Source organism: Strix uralensis, chromosome 4, assembly GCF_047716275.1.
Source record: "Strix uralensis isolate ZFMK-TIS-50842 chromosome 4, bStrUra1, whole genome shotgun sequence".
Taxonomy (NCBI): Eukaryota; Metazoa; Chordata; class Aves; order Strigiformes; family Strigidae; genus Strix; species Strix uralensis.
Genome location: NC_133975.1, coordinates 117086985 through 117110710, shown reverse-complemented (window position 1 = coordinate 117110710; position 23726 = coordinate 117086985). Strand labels below are relative to the sequence as shown.

At 37.5% G+C, this 23726-nt stretch overlaps 1 protein-coding gene across 4 annotated transcripts in view; it reads right to left on the bottom strand.

Annotated features, from left to right (window-relative positions):
* The window catches only part of TUNAR (transmembrane neural differentiation associated intracellular calcium regulator), a 166098-nt gene that overhangs the window by 40708 nt on the left and 101664 nt on the right, over positions 1-23726 (bottom strand). For all 4 annotated transcript variants that reach the window (XM_074868719.1, XM_074868716.1, XM_074868717.1 and 1 more), the window contains one exon: positions 23086-23205. Coding sequence is in view for 3 of the 4 variants with exons in the window: in XM_074868716.1 (XP_074724817.1) it covers positions 23086-23142 (57 nt within the window). In the remaining variant the exon portion in view is untranslated. The remainder of the gene's footprint in view (positions 1-23085; positions 23206-23726) is intronic.

Sequence of the window (23726 nt, the reverse complement as noted above, 5' to 3'; positions counted from 1 at the left end):
AATACCCCTGCAATAAAAAAGCACTAAAGCAGCTGCATCATCTATCACACCGTATGTAATCAAAGACCAGCGCTTCCACCCAAAAAGAAGCTGCCGCTTCCACTGATGCAGCATGCAGTGCTTTCTGCATGCTAACATGTATTTCCCAGTGTGCTAGATTAATACCACAGATGAAGGGTTACTCCCAGAACTGTCACTGCAACAAAGTCTCTGATGTTATGTGGCAGAAATCTCAATGTCCATCCTATTTTCAACTCACATTTGACCTCTAAATATGCTTATCATGCATTCCATCTGTTTAGCATGCCCAGGGTTCCCATTTTGGGTTCCCAGCCTGAGAAATCTTTGAAGAATCACAGAACCGTCTAGGTTGGAAAAGACCTTGAGGATCATCCAGTCCAACCATTAGCCTAACACTGACAGTTCCCAACTACACCATATCCCTCAGCGCTATGTCAATCCGGCTCTTAAATACCTCCAGGGATGGGGACTCCACCACCTCCCTGGGTAGCCTATGAGGTCTGATGCTGAATAGACTTTTGAAAGGCTGGATCATTTTAACATTGGGCAGTAGGAGAAAAAAATTAGAAAGATAGATACAAGACATCAATAGCTTCTTTCAGAAACAGGGGCCAGTGGCCATGAAATTTGTCACTATCTTGTTAAGCATCAAGAACTTAATGTTTTGACACTACAAAGTGCACCTGCCTCTAGAAATTATTTTGAATGTCTGAAATACCCCTCTTCCATCAGGTCCAATAATCCTTATGTAAAAACGCTTGCCTTATATTTTGTACAAAATACTTCCAGCACTCAAAGATACATTTTAGGAATAGAGGACAATGTGTGTATGTCCCAAAGCTAGGATATTAATAACACTAGAGGATATATAGTTTTCCATGAGACATGGCATTTCAGCTACTGACTGCAAAATATTGAATTTGTTCCAAGGGTCGTTTTTGCATAGGAAGGTGACACTACCCTTGCAGAGGGCTTATGGGTATCCCCCTCTCATCCTGGGAGAGTCTGAGTGTCCTAGGAAGGACTCTGAGCATCTTCAGCTCCTTTTGAAAGTCAGCAGGAACTGAGTGAGCATATACAGCCCCCCAAGGAGCCAGGATCCTAAGCAAGCATGATATAATGATGTATTGTGTCATTTGGATTTTCCTACATACTATTCTAGCATGAAAAAAGCCTTTGACAGATTGGGATCAATTAATTTCAGATAATACATGCAACTCCCTGAGCACCAAAGACCTCCAAATATACTTTTTCTTCGTATCCTGCTCAGAGAATCCTTACCAAAGCAATTCTTATCTATGCATCTTGGCAAGTTATTTTCACTAAATAATATATCCTGCCCAATTTCCTTGGTGAAATGTAATCAAATGGCAAAATAATCCCAAGACCTAAAAGAAAATGCTAAAAAACTGTAACAGCTACTAAAAGTTAGCACTGTCCAGGGTGCAGAGTCTTGTAAGAAGAAACAATAAACAAGGAACACATAGATAAACAGAGGTGGAAACTGGTGTCTTTAACGATGATGTTACTTTTATTTCTAACCAGAAACATAAATCCCGATGCACTCTGTGCATATCCATATTCATATCCAGAATAAATTTATTTGTGCTTAAAGAACAAGTCCCTGTACATAAGAATAAGGAAGTTGAGTCAGCATGCTTAAGATTCAGTTTTGGCTTAAGTTCAGACACATTTTAAAATAACAGTTTGTGATCACTTCTACTTGTAGCAACAGCAGCAAAAAAATCAAGAACTGTGTTTAGTTTTGATTAAGCTCAAACATTCCTTTACATCAGATATAAAATCGGTTCTAACACTGCAGAGCTGGAGAGGCTGCCACTGGGCTCTATCTTGAGATAGTCCCGTAGAAATCAAAGTATATTATGTTCCCTGCAAAAGAGTAGAACATGTATGTAAACATATCTAGAGCATGCTAATGCATGTGACAACATGAATCTAAACTGACAAACAACTTTTTATTTATTGTTCTATGCTCAGTGTTCAGGTGCCCAAATATCTAAGCCAAGCTTGAAAAAGAAGCAGCATTTTTTCATGGTCCAGAAAAAGACAGAAACTCCTTCATCCAAGGAAAATTACTCTGATCTTTCAGCTGCTTTAAGAGAAGGTTACAATGCATTTGTTGCAGACATCATGCAAGTGATGAACAGGGGGATACTGTAATAAGCTGTCAGGATACATGGATATAATGCCATTTTTTTTCCTCGGACTTTTATGAACTATATAGGGTTCAAGAGTGCATCACACTCTGAAGTGAGCTAGGTCCATCAGCTCTTGAAAAAAAAACCTCTTAAGGGTTCTATCAGCCCCGTAAAGATAAAAGATAAATTACAAAATGGAGGTGGAACAGAAAGAAGAAAGATGATTGAAGGCCAACTCAAGGATAAAAGTAGTCGTGAAAAGGCTTAGGGCAAAGAAGAAATAGAAATGTCAGGGGGGAAAAAGCTATAGAAAGGGTGTGAGAGAGAACAGAGGTATAGGCTGAGGAGGGCAATATGTGATAGCATTGAAACACATGCAAAAGGACATAGGTATGAAGCAAACCGCCTGGAATCCTGGCAGAAGGAAGAAGATTCCCCAAACTGCAATTTAATCATGTCATGGAATTAGCTACCTCGATCAAATTCTCTTCTGATTTATTCTCCTGGAACCAACCACTGGCAATAATTGAAAAAAGAAGGTGAACATTATCCTAGTTTGGTTGTTCATCTTTTTAAACAGTTCTAGGCAACCTTTCGGGACTAAGATTTTACTGAAGAGTTTACCTGAAAGCATTTCTTTCAGTTCTTTAGTGTTGGCTACATGACACATAGGTGCCTGGGATCTGGATACTTACAAGTAAATTACTTTCTCACTGAGGACGCAGGTGTGTTCTTGCAAACCAAGCTGGAGCAATTTCAGAAAATACTGCCCCACCCTTTCAATACCATTTATAAACTAAAAGTCACCACCATCAAGCTGCCAAAGGAGCTGTTTAGGCTATGCAGTTTTGCATTGCATTGATATGGATTAGGTATGCCCTTATGGATGGTTGCTGTGACTCGGCTGACTAGAATGGAAATTTCCAACTCACGGCTGCTAAGCAAAATTTGAGAGTAGCAGGTTTTTAACTTCTTTTGACCCACAAAAACATACCAATTTATATTCTTCCTTGCTTCAGTTTTAATATCATACATTGTTTTCCACCAAATGCTGCTCATTCGAGGCCTAGTGAGTGTCAGTGCTGCCCAGCTAGAATTCCAAAGGGATCACAACCCTAGATATAATGGCAACAAATATGGGGTAAAAATGTGTTTGCAAAAAAACATAGGCTTATAGGATAAATTCAGGTTGGAAGGGACCTCAGTCAGCCTTTGACTCTGACCCAGTTTTGCCTGCTTGCCAGAAGCACCCACCTTTCTCTCAAGTATAGCTGTAGGACCAAGTTTTTATTAGTGTACGTGTCTTGAACAGATGTGACAGATTTTGCTGTTCTTTCTTTTCAATTTTTCTCTAATTTTATACCTTCAAGAAAAGACAGAGCTTAAATATTATGGATGTATTATAATCATTCTCACCGTATGCTAGACTGTAAGCTTGATAAACCACAGATAAATAAAGCACAGATATTTCATATCAGTTTCTGTTTTGATAGCTGCATTGTATGGCAAAGATTTTTGGGTTTGCAAAGAAAAGATCACATATGAAAGATTCAGCCCAGTCATCCATTCATGACAACATTCACATTACAGAGACCCTGTGACCACAGTCCTTTCCCAAGCACTTTGAACAGTACATGGAGCAACATTTTTTGAAGTCCATTTGAACAAAAAAGAAAGTATGTTTGCATCTCATGTGAATCATTAACTCAACAGAATCATCATATATCAATCAAGCTACATATAAAGAAGAATATAATATCACAGTGAGTCTGTAGTCCTGTTTCTAATTAGCATGGCTTAACCAAACACAATGAGCAGTCTCACTGTGTAAGCACACTCCTGTGACTGTCATATAAAAAATAATCTGGAAAGGTTAAAAGGATTTCAGCCCAAAAACCTTGTTACATTTTTATTATCACAGCTCAATTCCATTTCAACTTGCAGCTTTTGAAGGCAGCAGTTGAGAGCAGTATTTGAAGACCGAGAGCTTAGTGTCATCATTACCCATATGCAAAATAGCTATAATATTTACTTCCCACAAAAAGACATTGTGATGTTTTCATTATAATTAGTAAAAGGCTTTGCAATCCACAGATGGAAAACACTGCCTAAAGTCAAACAATTCTTATTCATAAGGAAGTTTTCACTTTTCAGTCCACTTCTAGACTGCCATTCACATGTGTTGCTCTTTCTTATTCCTACAAAGTCTTCTGCTGTTTCATCTTTAGTTTGTACTTTGTCCTATTCCTCGGAAGCAAATTACACTGGCTTGAATCAAAGAGCCCCACCATTTTATGAAGTCATTAGGAAGCAAAACTTCAATTTTGTAAATGGTAGTATCATTCACATTACAAAAAAAAAAAAAGCTTTATGCAATCTTAGCTCTGCATTCCTTAACAACCCCCACTGAAGAGTAACACTGCTTGACTTTAGTCTACCAGATTTCTTGTATAGTCATTCTATTTTTTTAAGAATATGTCTTTTGTTTATCCAAGAACAACAAATACAGAATCTTAAGACAGGCAAGGAATAAATAAATAGTATTGTTGCCCATAACTGTACTGTACCAGCACCATCCTGAATCTTCGGTCCTGAGGTATTAAAGCAAAGGTCACAATAACTTGTGCTCATGAAAGATCCTGTGGCTTTTCCCATAAGCTTCAGGTGACAACTGCAGAACCTTGGACAAAATCCAACTCAGGAAATTGCCTTCTAACTACATCAAATGATTTCTACAGATTCAACTGAGTAATGTATTTTTCTCCACTCTCCATCAAGCTCCTGTTGCTGGGCAGCCTTCAGTAACATGAACATTTTACCCAAGAGTTGTTTCAAATTCCAAACACTCCTAAACAGTTAAATTTCACAAAGTATTTTAGCAACTGGGTTCAAAGGAGCCATAAAAGCTTAAGCTTTTCTATTTGCCATCTTATGCTAAAGAAATGACTTATTGTGCTAACACAGTATTTTTCTAAACTCTCTAAATTCACAGTTGGTAATTTCTTATTTCTTTTTATTTTTCTCCTATAAATGATAAAAAATAATTTATTCTTTAAGCTCTCTTATTAAGAGTCTGATCAAGAATTCTTAGCATAAGGAAAGAAAACACCTGTTTTTAACACAGCAGATCTAACTGACAGAATGTTTTTAGTTGATTACTGTAAACCTGAATTAATTAGAGAAGGACAATGGTCAAAGGCTAGATACTTTCAGCTGCTTGAAAATGCAAGTAGAGACCCTGAATTAGCTTGTAATGTCATTACAAGCCTGAAATTTATGGGGAACATTAGGACCAAGTTTCTATGAATATTATGGCTGAAGGTTTTGGAAAAACTTATCTCAAAGCCATCAGAGAGCACCATGCAGGTCTGCTGTCCCACAGCAATTTCACAGTTGAATGTTACCTGCCTCTCTCCATCAGCAGTCCCTGGGACTGCTTCTGAGGCGGCCCCTCATCTTGACCGGCTCCGTTTGAGTAGCTTGAACAAGATGAGGCTTATTGTCAATGAAGTGGGGTTTGGCCATCATGGTGCACAAGGATTGTCACACTAAATCACTTTTAATAGATTTTGGTTTGCAGACACATGCCTAGACCTGTTGGAAATCTCAAACAGTTCTAGTACAAAGTCATTCAACATTTATGGAAGATATATATTTAAAGGCTATCTTTATAAAAAACACCATGCCCACACTTCACTTGTGAGTTTTCCTCTGTCTTATAATACTAGATGAAAAAGATATTTATATTCTGTGAAGAAAATATCATCTCTTGTGAAGATAAAGCCATTAAGGTTCTTTTGGTCTGCACAGGATTATTTCCTTCTAACTGCATACATTTTTGTGAGCAGTTAGTTTTAGATAATATTATTCTCTGTTAAATATTTCAAATGATATATCGAGTACTTATTCTATCAAACAACTGCCATAAAATAGTCTTAAAAAGGAAGATTAAGATCCCAAAAGTCAGTCAGTGACAGCATTATAATTGTATATACAATCTTAATACAGCCATGGGCATATGCAGTTTTGAATACCATTTTCATATACTATTTCCTCAATATAGCATCTCCTTATGATCTTAAAAATACATGTGAAACCCAGCATGAAATAAAGACTAGGTAATATTTTCACAGATAAACTACAGGAAAGAGAACAAAGTTTGTCTGTGCATCTTGAAATTCCAGGTATTTAATCAAGTACAGCTTCTAGTATGTGCAAGGGAGTTTTGAGTTTAGTGGGGGAAAGGGAAAACTAGAGGGGTACTTTTTTTCTTTAAATGGGACAATGATTATATTTTAGAAGAGTGATAATCTATGAGGAAGGTCCCATTTGCTAGGAAGCATTACTGCCTAAATGCAATCCTAATATGATACACAGGAAGTTGCACACTAAACAATCCTCTTTGAGAATATCAGGAACTACAGTATACTGCATGATAATGAATGTTCTTTCATTAATCTTCAATAGTCAAATTTGGGGTTTTCTTCTTTGCAACTTTAATGCTCTTCTAACACTTAGTTTTGTTTTTTTAATGTCATATATTATACACATGCTCATGAAGATGAAGAGAACCAACTACCAATATTTTCCCCAAAATATATTTTGTTTCATAGACTGTGAAATAATTTAACAAGTACACATACATACCAGGAACAATTACCTAGTTCTGCAATATATTTCATCTATTACATTGTATTTCTCTTTCTAAACACCTACTGTACAAACTTCTCCCAGCTGATTCTCATAAAATACAACAGCATTGCATGGGTGATCATTATGAAAAGTTGTATTTCTGATTTAAACTGTTATAAAGCTGAATAAAATAAAGCAAATTCTGTTCTCATTTATACTTTAATGCAAAATTTCCTTAATAAATTTTTATTTAGCAGAATTCCACAAAGCTTTTGTAATGAAATCCAGAACAAGAAGAGAGCCCTCATTCATATCAAATTTACAGAAAGGTTTTTTCTAATATACATTCTTAGAATGCTGTTCATCTCAGTCTTTACACTTTCAGGTGTGTATATATCATAAATGACAGTGGTATTCATAACTAAACCCAAGAAAATAGATATTTTTTCCTCTTCTTTTGTTATCAGGTTTTTCAGCTTTGTCCTTCAGCAAGTTATTTAAAACTTCAACTTTTTCTGCTCTCAGAACTTATTTATTCTTGTCTCTCCTCAGTGAAGTTATAGGGCTAATTTATATGCATCAAACACATAAAATTTCCACAAGAATCTGCATAAATATTTCTCTATACTTTTATACAATATCTCATTGTTACAGTACTTGATTTCTTTACAGTTTTAACAAAATGCATGTTCTATACCTCTTAATAAATCATGAGAGAATACCTATTAGACAAGAAGCAAGAAAGGGTGTAAAAAGTTAAAAATTATGATATTGCCTTCCTAAGGAAAAAAAACAAACAAAAACTCTTTGGAAAAAGAATCCCTTCTATCAATCTAACAATATTAGAGCCCATATTATGCATAGCCCAGCTCAAGACACAACACAGATGTTGTGTCATCAAAACCTGAACGCTGTATGGTTTTCCATCAAAAGGGGATGTTATAAAGGATAAGGCAAGAAGCAAATTTAATTTTAGCAGTTTTGTTAGAGAAAGTTATAACCAATACATCACATTTTCTCCTCAAGTCTGATATTTCCCATGCCCTCAAAAACTATTATATCTGGGCTTTTGCATTAAGAAAAAAAAAAAAAAAAAGGAAAAATATTAATTGATAATTTAGGGAAATATAAAAACTTCTAAATTATTGTAAATTATTACAAGTATACTAAAAGCACTTTTGGCATACCGACTTTTAGTTTTCCAGTTTCAATGTTAAAATCTAGGGATTAAATTCTTTTCTATTTCCCTCTAGTGACCACTTTCACTGAAACAGGAACTCATTCAGATTTATTGTGAGGTAGCAGAACAGGAGACAACCCCTTAAGGCAGCCATTCATTCCTCTTGTAGCCAATTATGTAATTCTTGAATTTGATTTCCAGTGCACACAAGGCACAAGATGTGCTTTAGGTAAAAAGAACAGGGACAAAGATTAAACATAGAGGAGGGCTGTATTCAAGTGTTCTACAACAAAATTTCCAAAGATACTTGCAGTTTTTGGTATCTGCTGCTCTGTGAACATGGTTTTGGAGATCAACATCTGTGAATGCAAGTGAGACTTATCTTTTTCATCCTGTTAGGATGGGTTTTAAAATATGAACCAATTACTTCCATAGAAAAAGGTGAAGAAGGCCTATTTGAAAGGCACTTCTGTCTGTTTGAGGTGATGCTTTTGCAGGCACTGGAAATTTTGCTCCAGTTGTATGACCTTTGAGAATATTCCCCTATTTTTTCATTCTTTGGTGTTGGGAATTTATATCTCAGAATAGAAGAATAAAAACCAATTCTAAGCAAAGCATTGCTAGACCTTTCTGCCTGTTTCTTTTCATTCCTATTATAGCCCCAAATGTTATTTAAAAAAAAAAAAAAAAAAAAGCGGGGGGAAAAAAGGGCTATTACAGGAAAGCAAAGGTGGTATTTCTCTCTTGACAGCAAGACACATTTAGCAATTGCCATATGGAATAAGGGAATACAAGTGATTGTGTGTTCAGGCCTACCATCATTACTAAAGCTAATCTCTGGATGCAGTGAGAAATATCTTTGAGATATTTCATTGAATTTAAAGAAAGAATATTTCTCTATAATTCTTTGCACAAACCCATGATGTGTTATGTGCAAACCCATAAGCCAAGACACCAGCATTGAGTGTGAATACCTTTTCCAAAGCCATAGTAAGTACTAATTCTTAGGTCATTATTACCATCCGGATAAAACCATGATTCCCGACTTCCAGTCAACAGGTCACTCTCAGCCCTAAAAATTTATCCTTAGGCACCAGGCTCTCTTTTCAAGAAAACTTATTTGAAACAGTATAAAGGTAATACAGAACTAAACTCACCTTCACACAACTTAGTAGACCTTTCCTGATCACCTTTGATATCCAGAAGACACGTTTGATTGATCTTTGTAGGTATAATGCCTCTAATCGCTGTGGCTGGATAATCTTTCTCCTTAGCTAAACAAGTTAACACAGAACTAAAGTATCAGGTTTTTCTTGTTTTGGTTTGGTTTTATACTAACCAGAAAACAGCAACTCCAGGTTGGACACAGAATTTTCAGTCCTTCCTACCCTCGCTGCATTCAGCTTGTCTATAGCCTGAATATATCTTCAGCTATTAGTGAACAAAAAGTGATGTATTCAGGTGCATCTTTTCCTGTCTCTTGTCAGGTGCTCCACTGAAAACAGAATTATAGGAAGCACTTAACAGAAGACCCTTTTGTAGTCAACTCATTATCTTCTGAAATGTCTTTATTTTAGTGCAGCTTCCTTTCCATTCACATGATTTGTATTTCCTGTCACAGTCTAAGGAATTTCTATGTTATTTCCATTTCATAAATCCACCATATGAGATAGGTTTAAGGAAGTCAATAATAATTTTTATTTTCTTCATTTGTATTTAAAAAGAACATTTTATTTGAACTTCTACATTAGTGATAAAAAAATTTACTGCAGTTTTGCAGAAGAACTTAGTTATTAAAATCTAAATTAATCGTATAAAAGGGAAATTCTCAATGCCTTTTAATGTAGTATCCCCAAGATCTGATAAGTGATTCTCTTTGTTCTGGGTTTTGTCTTTGCTCTCATAATCTTGGGTTTTTTTCTCTGAAATACTACTAGTTATGGTCTATGGCTCAGAAAAGATGTCACAAATGTGTTGTGAGTTCTTAAATTCAAATCAAAACTTAACTTCAGATTTTAAGAAAAGAATTGCATATTTTTTCCTCCTTTTCAAGGGGAAAATATAGGTCATTCTCTGCTGGAGAAACTGTATTGAAGTTATTGGAGTTATACCAACAGATAATTTGACTCAGAAGGTATCAGTGTTTGAAGGCTGCAATACTGCCCAATTTAATTATTTAGCAGACGTAAGTCTATATATCTTGTTCAGCTCTCACTGAAAAGTAAAACAAAAGACATGTTTCTGTGTGTATCAAGGTTATACTGATATTCTTCTGAATCTCAGGAGATGGAGGAATAGAAACCTACTAAAATGTTGACGGTAAAAGGATGCTGTCATGTTCTGGGTCTGGTCACAAAGATTAAGCATATGAAGCATTTTCTGGGCAACCAGCAAAAAACATGAAGATCACAGGATAGGTTTGTGGTGGAACTCTTTCATCATCCAGTCAACCACTGGGAAAGGAAGCTAGCAGGAACATATTGGCAGAAAACTCTTGAAATGTCCTGGTGACATTTTCATTTCTATAAAATGTGAAGAAATCAAGTAAAGGAAAAGGTCTTCTGGTTGTCTTTCTGGCCAGCCTGGAAGAACTGGTTGAGTATGTGCAGACGCAAAGTAACTTGTCTGAGAGTGACCATGGAATATATGACAAAACTAACCATCTTCAGACAGTTAGAAAGGAGAACCCAAACATCATAAATCATGGAGCTTAGGACAGCAGAGTGCAATAAACACTGGGAGGTGGAAGTGCTAGATTTTTACATAATGTCAGTAAAAAGGGGAAAAGGAATTGGGGAGAGCTGGCAGTGCCGTTAAAACAAAAAAAACAGACGAATTAAAAAAAAAAAAAGGACAACTCATACGCACAAAGTATCCAAACTAGAGTATCCACAGTCTAGGGATAAAATAAGAAAGGCAAAACATAACTTGTGAGAAAATACTCCCTATTTACATTATTATTAGTATAAGTTTAAGAAAAATGCTGGTCTATTCCTCGACAGGAATCTTGAGAAGGTCACAGTGTTAACAACATCTCTGCTTCTGTCTTCACTAAAAATGTCAACTGTGATCTTACAGCTAACAAAATTAGCAGCAGAGAGAGAGAGATGAGTAATAAAACCAGAGCAGTGACAAACAGATTGGAAAATAGGTAAAGGAGAGATTTTATCTTAAAACAGGCTCACTGAAAATTCACTGTAGGTTTTTCCTTCAGCCAGCTTTTTATCCCAAGGATGATAAATTATTATCTTTTGAAAACTTGTCAAAAATAAGTAAGGGTCCACAAAACTGGGAAAAGGCCACTCCTACATCTATTTTTAAAAAAAGGAAAAGAGAGAAGAGACAGGCAAGAGAAAACCACTCAGCTTAATTTTAGTTCCAGAAAAATGTTGAAGCAAAGAGTCAATCAAATCATTCACAAACACCTAAAAGACAGCAAAGACATAAGTGACTGCCAACATGGACCTTTCAGTATCAAATCATATTAAATTAATCTAATCCTTTGTATGGGAAAATTATCAGAATTGTTAAGATATAACAGTGGAAAATAAGTAGACAAAAATAACCAGTCACAAGTGGTGTTCCTCAGGGGTCAGTATCGGGGCCAGTTCTGTTTATTATCTTTATCAATGATCTGGATGAGAGGATCGAGTGCACCCTCAGTAAGTTTGCAGATGACACCAAGGTGGTCGGGAGTGTTGATCTGCTTGAGGGTAGGAAGGCTCTACAGAGAGATCGGGACAAGCTGAATAGACCACGGCCAATTGTATGAGGTTCAACAAGGCTGTCAGGTCCTGCACTTGGGTCACAAAAACCCCATGCAACACTACAGGCTTAGAGAAGAGTGGCTGGAAAGCTGCCGGGTGGAAAAGGACCTGGGGGTGTTGGTCAACAGCCGGCTGAATATGAGCCAGCAGTGTGCCCAGATGGCCAAGAAGGCCAATAGCATCCTGGCTTGTGTCAGGAATGGTGTGGCCAGCAGGACTAGGGAAGTGATTGTCCCCCTGTACTTGGCACTCGTTGAGGCTGCACCTTAAAAACTGTTGACTTTTGGGCCCCTCACTACAAGACAGACATTGAGGTGCTGGAGCATGTCCAGAGGACAACGAAGCTGGTGAAGGGTCTAGAGCACAAGTCTTATGCAGAGTGGCTGAGGGAACTGGGGTTGTTTAGCCTGGAGAAAAGGAGTCTGAGGGGAGACCTTATCACTCTCTACAACAACCTGAAAGGAGGTTGTAGTGAGGGGGGTGTCAGTCTCTTTTCCCAGGTAACAAGTGATAGGACAAGAGGAAATGGCTTCAAGTTGTATCAGAGGAGGTTTAGATTGGATATTAGGAAAAATTTCTTCACTGAAAGGGTTGTCAAGCATTGGAACAGGCTGCCCAGGGAAGTAGTTGAGTCACCATCCCTGGAGGTGTTTAAAAGACATGGAGATGTGGCGCTTAGGGACATGGTTTAGTTGTGGACTTGGCAGTGTTACGTTAATGGCTGGACTCGATCTTAAAGGTCTTTCCCAACCTAAATGGTGCTATGATTCTATAATAAGTCAAAATGAAATTTGACTGAGCTGAATATCCTTTCTGTGACAGAAACAGGTGTCAGGAAAGAACATGAAAAAATATGGTAAGTATATACTTAACTTTCCTGAGTAGGCTGTCCTGGTTTCAATAAATACACAGTTTAATGACTTTCAGAGCTGGAAGTTGTATCAACAGCTATGTTGGGCTATTCCATTAAAAATGAAAGTATATCTTAAATAAAATTTTACAAAACTTGCTATTATACTATATTTACATAAATATCTTGCATGACATTATAGATATTATTAAATATGGAGATCATGCCAAAATAGGAGGAGTTTCAAGCACTGAACAGTTTAGGACTAAAAGTCCAAATAATCTTAACAGGTTAGAGTACTCTCCTGGTTTTACAGAGAAAAAAACGTGAAGTTATTCGCTCAGATTACACTACATAAATAGAGAATGGGGAATGACATATCTGCTCTGCTGTAAAAGGTCTGAGGATTAAAGTGGATCAGATCTGAGCACGTGCCAATAACATTGCCAAAGGCAAACATACTGCCTAAATGAAAGGCTGTCTGCAAAAGTTGGTGCAGCATCCACTGGAGTATGTTTTGTTACAAGAACTGCTCCTCAAGAAGATTCTAAGCCATCTGGAAGAAGTTAAGAGAGCAGGAATAATGATAGAATTCAAGAAAATATTGTTCAAGAAAGGTTGAAGGGGTCATGTAGTCTAAAGGATAGAAATCTGAAAGGAGATTTAACAGTTTTCAGATGTACAAAGGGTAGCTGTAAAGAAGAGACTAGGCAATTCTCCCTCACCACTAGGGACAAAGCAAGAAGTTTCACATTTAAATACCAACAAGGAAAATTCAAAGCCAGGCACTGGAAAAACTTTTGGGCAAGCAAAACTGTCCACAAAAGCAGCTCAGTCTCCATCACTGGGGTTTATCAAGGAAAAAGTTAGGCAAGCACATATCAAAAAAGGCTTAGGCATAAATGACACAGCTTCAGGCAAGTGGGGTGGCATCCTGAGCCTCTTCCTGCTTTATTTTCTGTGAACTTATCAGTTGTTTTTCTCTATATTTTTGGATAAAGGCAAGTAACTACTAGAACAAATCACCAATGGATGTAGTAGATTTTCAATTACTTCTAGTTGAATTTGAAGATATGAGTACATGAAATATGAAATATAAAATACAATGTCTTGCATTGATGATTATTTGCCTTTATGTAGAATTACTGACCGTGACTTTATGTTTTTTCTTCTGAAGGAGATTAAACTACATGGTTCTAATGGTTTCTTCTGGCCTTAGCATCTAGGAGACTATAAATAGATCAATTAAAAAATTCACTCAGTGTGCTGTCAAAGATACTACTGAACTTTTCTTTCACAAATGTTGTATCACAATGCAGTACATGAGACTCTGACAAGACAAGAAACAGTGGTCTCAAACTAAAATACAAAAAATTCCATTTAAACTTCAGAAAAAAACTCTTCTACTCTGACAGTGGTACTGCAGCACACTGCCCAGCGATGTTATAGAGTCACCATCCCTGGAGATATTTAAAGCCCTCAGCAACCTGCTATAGTTGACCTTGCTTTGAGCAGGGTTTGGACTGCACAATTTCCAGAGGCCTCTTCTAACCTCAGCCTCCTGTGATTCTGTGAGATCCTGTGAATCCTAGATTGCAGTTACATTAAATGCATCTATCACAGATCAATCAAGCAAAAACTCTGAAGTATTCAAGAACAAAAGCAAAAATACCCCATGTGAACAGCATCTTCTCTCCTGTTGTGGTCTGCATGGATTTTTTTCTGCTACATCCTAATTATTTTCGTTCAAACTGGATGTTTTTTCTAATGAAAATTAGGCTGCTTTCTGCTGTCAAGAGTGTGGGAAATGGATCTGGTGAAAGTTAAGTTACAGGCTTTGTAAGATGCCATCCTATATGTATGCGATAAGCAGTGATGCAAAAAAGTATAAGAAGGCTTGGTAAAAACAGGAACATGTTGAGATGCTCTGCATGAATTGGAAGTTATAAAGACCAGTTGAAGACAATAATTTTGAATAGACAATATGAAATTACAAATTGTCGCAAGGGCATGTAGCAATAGCACAAGGGGTAATGTCTTTAAACTGAGAGTAGATTTAAATTAGATATAAGGAAGAAGTTCTTCACTGTGAGGTTGTGGATGCCCTATACCTGGAAGCGTTCAAGGCCAGGTTGCATGAGGCTTTGAGCACCCTGGTCTAGTGGAAGGTGTCCCTGCCCATGGCAGGGGGGTGAAATTAGGTGATCTTTAAGGTCCCTTCAAACCCAATGATTCTGTGAAATGAGAAAAACAGAAGTTCGTGATGGAATATGCTTAAATGTAAAATGGACAAAATACTAGAAAATGTTCAGTGTGCATAAAAAGACAGGGAATGGAGACAAAACCAGAAGGAATCAGCTTCCACAGCCCAGTGAGGGTTGCTGTCAGATTCTAGACCCTCACCACTGAAATCTGGAGTTTTGCCACACGCAAGTCACATCTTGTGACTGACATAAACCAAATCATCCTGTGACTGAGGGTTCATCAGTAATGGTTCTTTTTAAAGGCTCTCAAAGAAGACTTGTCTTTATCCCCAAGACAGCAGAAACAGGACAACTTAACTAACCCACTTCTCTGTCAAGCCCATTTTTTAGAATAAGAATCACCTCCTTTGATTTAACTGATCACTCAGAAGAAACCACAGACATAGATAGTACAAACAAGCTCTTCCCATGATGCAAGGAAGAGTTAGATGCTTCTGAAGAGGAGTGAGAACCACCAGTAAACATAGCGAGCACAGTGCTAATCACAGGTAATAGTAACAAGATGACATGCTGTCCCCTCACTGAAACTGTGCACTAAAAGCTTGTGCGAGTCGGACACTTACAGGCTCGAACTGTTTCTTGGACATTTGTATCAACTATTTTGGAAACAGAAGACTCCTTAATTCACTTAAATGGCTGAAAAATTGAAGTGGTGATTGTAATTTGTGTTATATACTAGAAGTTAAGTGCTGTCATGCAGGAAATAGAAACTGAATACAAGACCTTCTCCAGCCTGCTGGTTCAAACTCAAAAATTCCATCTTCCACCAGCATGGCTTAACATTATTGTCTAAAAGGAAGTTTGTATAGGAATCACTTTCCTGCAGAAGCTCTGTCATCATGCAATAAAGAATTCACTGTTCAGATATACTAATAAATTTACTACTTAAATTTACTAACAAATTGAGAATGCAATTTCATTTGAAAATGAAAAATAAAGGCAAAGTCACTGTTAAAGAGAATTCATCTGTGAATGGCAAATTGCCTTCTGGAGCAAATGCACTCATTATGCTCAAAGAAAGGATGAGATCTCCCACAGTTAAATAAAACTAGTAGGAAAAATAATTGCTTGATAAATCAGAGTAATTAAATTTTGCACATGTGAATGCTACTGCACCTCTGTCTTCAGTGCAGCAAGGCCAGCCCTGTAGCAGAGAAGCAGCATGTAAAGCACAGCCCTTTACTCCCTGAAAAATCTATTACTGAAAGAAATGTCGCACATTTTCCCTGTTAGTGCTTCATTAATGAGGAATGGGAAATCATGCCCCACAAAGCTACTGGGATCAGAGCAGTCAAAACCAGTGGTGATACTATCTAGTTCCTGTTCAGCTTTTGCCAATATTTCACCGATCATTAACGTGTCTTCTAGCATTTTAAAACCATCTTATTTTAAAGCAATAGACTCTGTTTGCCTTTGGGAACCTGTGCAACAGGTCATTTGTTAGTTGGTCTGCCTTATACGTTAATTTTTGTATACAAGGTAAATACCTCTGTTTCCCATTATAACCTTCCATAAACAGATACTTCACCATGAGATGTTTAAACTTTATAGGTACACCAATTGCTCTGTGTTAGTTCTGAAAGAAAGCTTCTGCAGTTATCCTTTCAAATTCTAAAAACTAATTCTTGACCATTCAAAATATTTTGTGTTTAAGCTATCTAAACACAGTTATCTACATGTAGGCATGCACACATGCATCAGTTGTTTATCTGCCTGCTGTACTCAGCAGAAATCTAGCCAATGCAATCTAGAGCACAATTCAGTTCACCCTAACCTAGGGAACCAGCAGCTGCTGAACTGAATCACTCACTCAGCTCCAGTGACTCTGGGCTTGATCTTTATTGACTCTAATAAAGGCTTTGATACTGAGGGCTCAATCCATTGCCCACACAGAGGGAGGCAGTGCCATTTGAGATGAGACAGCATAACCCACCTGTCTTCCCACTGGCAATAGGTCTCCCAGACCCGTCAGGTTGTCTTGCACACTCCAGGGCATCTGAAATGACACCAGGTCCTGTGTGTGGGCAACTGAATCAAACCTTTAGCCCACAGACTCCTACAGGTGGGCATAACAAATTTAGGTATCACAGTTGCCAGCTGAATCTCTGTAATTTAGGAACTTGAACAGGAGCTATATCTGGAAAGGCCATGTTACTGCCACAGTGTATGCAGCACTCATAAGAAGTGGCTTATGATAATTTCCCTCCTATAATTCAACAGCAGATTAACAGGAGAAAAGCATAGCACAAGCTCATTCATATATGGTTCCTCAAGAGTGCAAGGATGTGTTGCATGCTCTGCCTTCAGAACCAATCAAGCAGAAAGCACGAGTAATCTTTTAAAAAGGCTACATAAGAGTGATCTTGGGGCTTAAGGGTCATTTTAAGTCATACATATATGGTCAGATTTAGATGGTCATGAGTTAACATACTCCACGTTTCATATCACCTCAGGTTTGCAAGCCATCTAGATGCATTATCACAGGATAGTATTTGAGCTAAAATCTCCCATCTCTCAGCTTCTTCATCAGGCTCTGTAGATGGTAAACCTGGCTACACTCCAAGCTGGGTCCAGCCTGTGCAGCAGTGTCTCTGAGCACGGATGTCATCAGCTAGTAACCTTTGATCAATTAGATGTATTCAGACACTTTGCTGCTGGCCTCCTTACTGCAAAATCACCAGAATTTTGGTAAATTGAGACGTCAGGCAACAAAAGACCCATGAAGCACTGAGGCAATATATCTACAGAAACACAACTTCATCTTTTGACAGTTCATATTTGACAAAAAAAAAGAGAAGTTGCCTTTCATTAAGAGAATCTAAGCAAAAAATAATAATTTTGCCAATAGCTTGATCTGTAAAAATCAGTTCCTTAAATCAATTTCCCTAAAGAAGTGCAGACAATATTATTGCTCATGTGATCTCTGTGCATTTAGTCTCATCTTAACTTCTCCACTACAGCATTTTTGTAGGAATTGACCATAATAAATGTGATTATGGATGCAGGTTTACACAGGTATAGTTCCCAGAGTAACATATGCACTAGGTGGTTAGCTATTGTATTAGATTAGATACTGATAGATGACTGAGTAAGGTCTCCGAGCTTTTTCCCAACATGTCTCTTGTGTGATGTGTCACGTCTGGCAGAAACTGTAGTGTCCACTGAGAGAAAGAAGACATGCAGCAGATGCTTGACTGGATTTCTTTTCCTGCTTGACTGCAGTGACTGCTCTGAGAAGTAAACAATCCACTCAATAAAATAACTGCTGCAAATGCTCACTATGGGTTGTATCATCCAATTATTACCTTGCTTATTCTCTTTCCCTAACAGCTTTGTTCAAATTCCCCTACCAATCTATATACTCCTGAATTTTTATCAGCTATATCTCTTCTCTCCAGGCAGAGCCCACACTTCTTTTTTGCTACAAGACTGTTTTCCCTCTTTTCCAAAACACTTCTCAATGTCTATATGGAGGATTGTTTTATTGTTTTTGTAAGGCACTTATTCTTGGAATTAGTTCCTGCTTTTTGACTAAGGGATGACATGTTCTATAAAGTATTCAGAGTCTAAATCAGACAGTGAGAGAAAAAACTCTGATGTCTCCCATTTTCAGAATCAAAAGAGCAGCTGATGTCAGAAAGCAAAATAATAAAAGGTGACCTTAAAATAATATGGTTCACAGGGACACAGACTTTTAGTCTCAATGTTCAATTCATCTCAGTGCACATGCAGGGTGAGGACTGTAAAGTAAGACTAATGAGCATGGCAGAAACATACACAGTAATTCATCATCATAACAAAGAGTAGCACAATTATCAGGAATTTCCTGTAGCCTTAACACAATTACATGGAAACAAATTGTTTGGTCTGCTCAGTTAGAAGTGCAAGAATGTGGGACTGAAAAATAGAAATGGATTGTTGCCACTTATATACAGAAATCATCCTTTTATGATATGACAAATGTACGATTCGGCTTTCTTTTTTGGTTTGCACACTGAAATAGTATTCAGTGCCTGCCCAAATAGGCCTCCATGTTCTGCAACAGGACATGTCACAGAAAACATAGGAAGAGTCAGTTGACTGCAGAGGTAGAGAAGTTAATGACATCTTTCTCATGCTTGCCAAAGACTTTAATACAGCAAGAGTTCTCAAGTAAGACTGGAAGGAAGGAAAACCTTTAATTAGTTGGGATTTACTTCAAAAAAATTCTCTGCTTGGTGTTTCTTCCCGAGAAAAGACTAACATCAGCATCATCCTGTGAATAATTGGGTTTGGTCCCACTCCTGGTTTTCAGCTATCTAGAGTACAGTTTAGGCTGCTGTTTATTTGACTTTCCTCCCGGAGGACCACTCTTCTGTAGAAAAATTAAAGCTATGCAATGCTTACACAGACATTTTTTGCACTTCTGACAGCAGAGAACAAGACTCATTCTGAGTAAGCACTAATAATAGACAACACTGCAAGTAGATGCTGGGGGCTCACATGGCTGAGAGACATAATACTAGAGGCAAAGTCACTGCTGAAAAAGGCAGATAGATTGCATTTGTTATCACAAATCTCTACTGTGTTTCAGTGATCATGACACTTAGGTAAAGTAGGACTTTGAGAGCAAAAGTCTAATTAAAATAAGTGGGCATTATATAACCATGTTTGGAAGGCAAATTTTCTGCAATATTCCTTAGTGACTAGGAGCTGCCTTTCTTTAAAGCATTTATACAGTTCAGCTCTAGCAATTTAATGGTTGGGAGATGATAAGAAAATAAATTAGATTTTGGTACACAGCGGTCAAATTAATTTCAGGGGTATATGGAACTCTTAGAACTTAGGATCTGTAACCATGTCATGACCCATATCAACATTAAGGTCCCAACTTTTCAGGGAAGGTTGGATAGCACACATCACACAAGTGCTTTTTAGAACACATCATCATGCTGCAGAAATGTACTGTATGCAAATGTCACATTTCAGGGAATGCTTTAGCTCTACCAGGTTATCCATTGTGCTTAGGACTGCACTGGTGAGGCTCCAGGGATACATCTGGCCCCAAGGAGCAGATTTACCCCTCGGCCCTTTTTTTTTTTTTTTTTAATTGGTTTGTCTCTGTTGCTTTCATGTTTTTCTTCCTCACCTCATTTACTTTATTGATCTTGTCTTTCCTCCTGTTTCTTTCCTGGTTACTTCTAGATTAGCACCAGGATGGGAACTCCCATTCGGAGCCACACTTCACCCCCTTCTGCTGAGTAAAACAGCCAAACTTGGCAAAGGGAAGATACTCTTGTCAGAAGCAATGGGGGAAATTGCTGGGAGAGTCCATCTTGGGTGTCACAGGTTTGGTGATAATCTCTCACACTGCTGCAGAGTCCAGGTAACAGTGCAGCCACTGCCATCACTTCTCTAAACTACACTCATGAAGGAACCATGTAAGGTGCAAAAATACTGGTTTACTCATTATGTCTGAGCCTGGTTTGTCAGCACTGCTTTCTCAAGGAGTGCTGCACAGAATTCAGGTAGTTTCCAGCAAGGAGGAGCCTGCTACAATCAATAAACACTTTACGAGGGAAAATATATCAACCATTAAAAACAGCCTCAAATTAATTTCACTGGATGGGTGAATTCTGCCAAATTCTTTGAATTCTCACAAACCAGTGTCATCTACCCTTAAACTTACAGATGTACTTCTTAAAATGTAAACAACTTTCAAATAAGATTTTATTGCATTTGAATATCATTCTTGTCATGTGCTGTGCTTTCTTATTTCTCTTCCAAAGAATTTTGTAATGATTAACTTACGCATTATGTGGTGCCATGCGTAATGCTCTCTTGTGACAATAACTCAAATTGCTGTTTTCATACCATCTTCCTCTCTCTCACTCTTGTTTTGTTTTTACTCCAGTGTAACTAGAAGATCTATACCCTCTCTCATATGAACAGAAATATTTCTGTCTCCTTTTGCCAACTGACTACCAGCTCACATAGACTAGGGCAATGGCTAAGTGAAAGTATCAATCTACTGCAGCTTTGCTTCCAGTTGTTAAAGAGCTCACTTTCCCAGGAATTCTGCTGGACCTTCATTTGCAGAGCTCAGGCATTCATCAAAACAGCCACTCATCAAAACCTGTTCATGAAAATACTCTAAAAAGATTTGGGGGGTATTTTTTTGTTCTTGTATTTGTGATGGGCATCAATGAGTTGTATATGAACTCTTCAAATGACTGGTTAGTCAATAAGGCACACAGCAAGCACTCAGTTCAAACAAGCAAGGAGCAAGCTCAAATCTTTATAGCTTTTTTTAAACAACAGCACATTTTGATAGGGTGACTAATTACTGAGTTTCACCAATACCACTCAAAATAAGATGCAGCCCTATTAAACCTTCATTCTGGATATCAACAGAGAAAGTGAGCTCCTGGAAGTAACTGATCATGGATGGAAGGGAAATAATATGTTAGAACATTAATTATTCTTAACCTGAATAAAGATGCAGACAGATCCATTTCATTTTATCATTTGAGTAGAAGAAATAGGGATAAAGCCATAAAGTCCTGTAATTCTGACAGTGATATAAGAACACGCATAACATGCATAGAAAACCTACAAGGGGAAATGCTGAAAAATCTAGGAGGGAAGAAAGTGGCAGCAAAAGAAATGGAATCAACAGATTGGAGACTTGTCTTGCATTTTAGTTGTCTTCAATCACATCAGTAGTAGCCTGTTACTGTTCACCAACTCCATATCCCAAACCTATCTAGATAATGGTAAGAAAATTCAGGAGAGGAAAATTCAACTAGCAGGAGCAGGCACAGATTACGCACTTATTTTCCACAAAGCATTCTATGCACAAGTGTCCCTACAAACCAAAATCCAGAATGAAAACAGCAAGGTCTATGCAAATGGGGATGTATGAGGTGAATAACTTTGTGGAGCCTGTTTAGCCAGAGCTGGCACTAGAAAACTCTATCATCCTGTAACAAGAAATACAGTCTAAAATGATTTATTAAGAGTATTAAGCCCACCTGCTTGTGAGAGCAGGACTATTCTCAAAATGCTCTGAGCAGCAGTTTCTAGTTTAGCTTTAAATGCATGAAACAATGACTTTTCTACTCCTTGAAATATATCCAAGCTTGGGATTCAGTAATCAGTGGCTTTTGCAGTTCTCCACTTACAGATGCTATATATACAATAGAAAATCACAGTTTACATTATCTGGGCAAATACCAGAGTGTGCTAAATCAGTGAAAGTGTTTTCTTATCTGCATTTAGGGGCTATATGGATGCAGACGCAGTAGCTGCCAGACACTAGCATGGAAAAGGCCTTCATTTTTTACATCACAACCTGATCACCTAATTCTTTTATCCTATTACTCCTACAGACACAGCACCTCGAGGAACATCTCCAGACAGTCTCTTCCTCCTTGCTGTCAAGGTTGCTTATGGATATTTGTAGATATTCACCTATCCTTAGTCAATGATCTGAAAGACTTCACTTTCTTTTGTACTTTGTCATCTAATAATATTTCCCTCTGAATTGCCTCCGGTTCACTGTACTGTTAATTAGCTTTTATGCATTACCAGAGATGGATGCGTCTCAGCAGTGACTTCAGTGATTTCTCTATAGCTTCTGTTTCAGTTTCCATTCATAAGATACTTCAATGTATATTAGTCAAATTGTTTCCCCCTTGTAATATTTCAGCATTTACATAATATCTCTTATTCTAAAGTAAAAAAGGGCACAGCCACTGAAGTACTAATGTTTGTCTTTGCCTGAAATACTCAAGTGGCAAGGGCAATATAACATTTCCTGACTGTTTGTCAAGGTAGTATTTTCTACATGTTATTTGGATAATTAAACAAGAATAGCTGAGCCTTGTCTTAAATCCCAATAGCACTTTAGTTGTTTAGCAATATTGTTTTAAGCCCAAGTTTCATATAAAAAAAAAAAAATCCCCAACCCTGTAACCACTACAATACCTATATAAGACAGTCATGTGTCACTGTGGCAAAGATTTCTTCAGGCTGTGAATAGCACACATCTTTTCATGCACATCTTAAGGACATATTTATAGCTCACATACACTTTCCATTTTTATTACCTTCTTATTAGAAGCAATTTGCATTAGTAAACAGTTCATACAGTGTCTCAATCTCTTAGCATTACAATCAACATGGCTATAAAATTATTTAGCTACATAATACCAGAATGTATCTGACTTACACAAATGTTGAATAATTTAGAGGTGTAAAGCAGAGGTTTCCCAAACTGGTGGTCCATAGACTCTTGTCAGTGGTCTGCAGCTGAAGGTTTATAGCTGTCTGGTTACATGGTGCTCATTCCCTACGGATAGTGGGGGGAGAAGGTATTAATGAAGAACAAACAAACATCGACCAAGGAAAAATATTTCAGTTTATCAATAGCAGTAAAACATTTTTTGCTAAAGACTGTAGCCCTACAGTTTCTCCTAATAACTTTTGCATTTGATTATGATTTTGTCAAATAGATTGCTTATACTGAAGTTTTCTCTTTCAGACTGTTTTCTCCTTTCCAATCCATCCATTTCTGAGAAGAAGACTAAATATGTTATTTTAAAGATATTTTTAACAGGCAAAACAGTTAACAATCTCAGAAACAGGTAAAAAGAGAAGCGTCACCTGGCTTAGGAAGAAGCTTGCTGATAACTAAAATGTAAAAAGTGAGTGTACAAGGAATGGAAGCAAGGAGAAGCAATGAAACAGGAGTATAACTGCATGATTTGGGACAAAGGCAGGAAAGTCAAAGCCATCTGAAGCTCAAATTACAGAGGCTGACACAAGAAGGGATTCTACAGGTCCCTGAGCCTGCAAAAGAAAGCTCAGTGA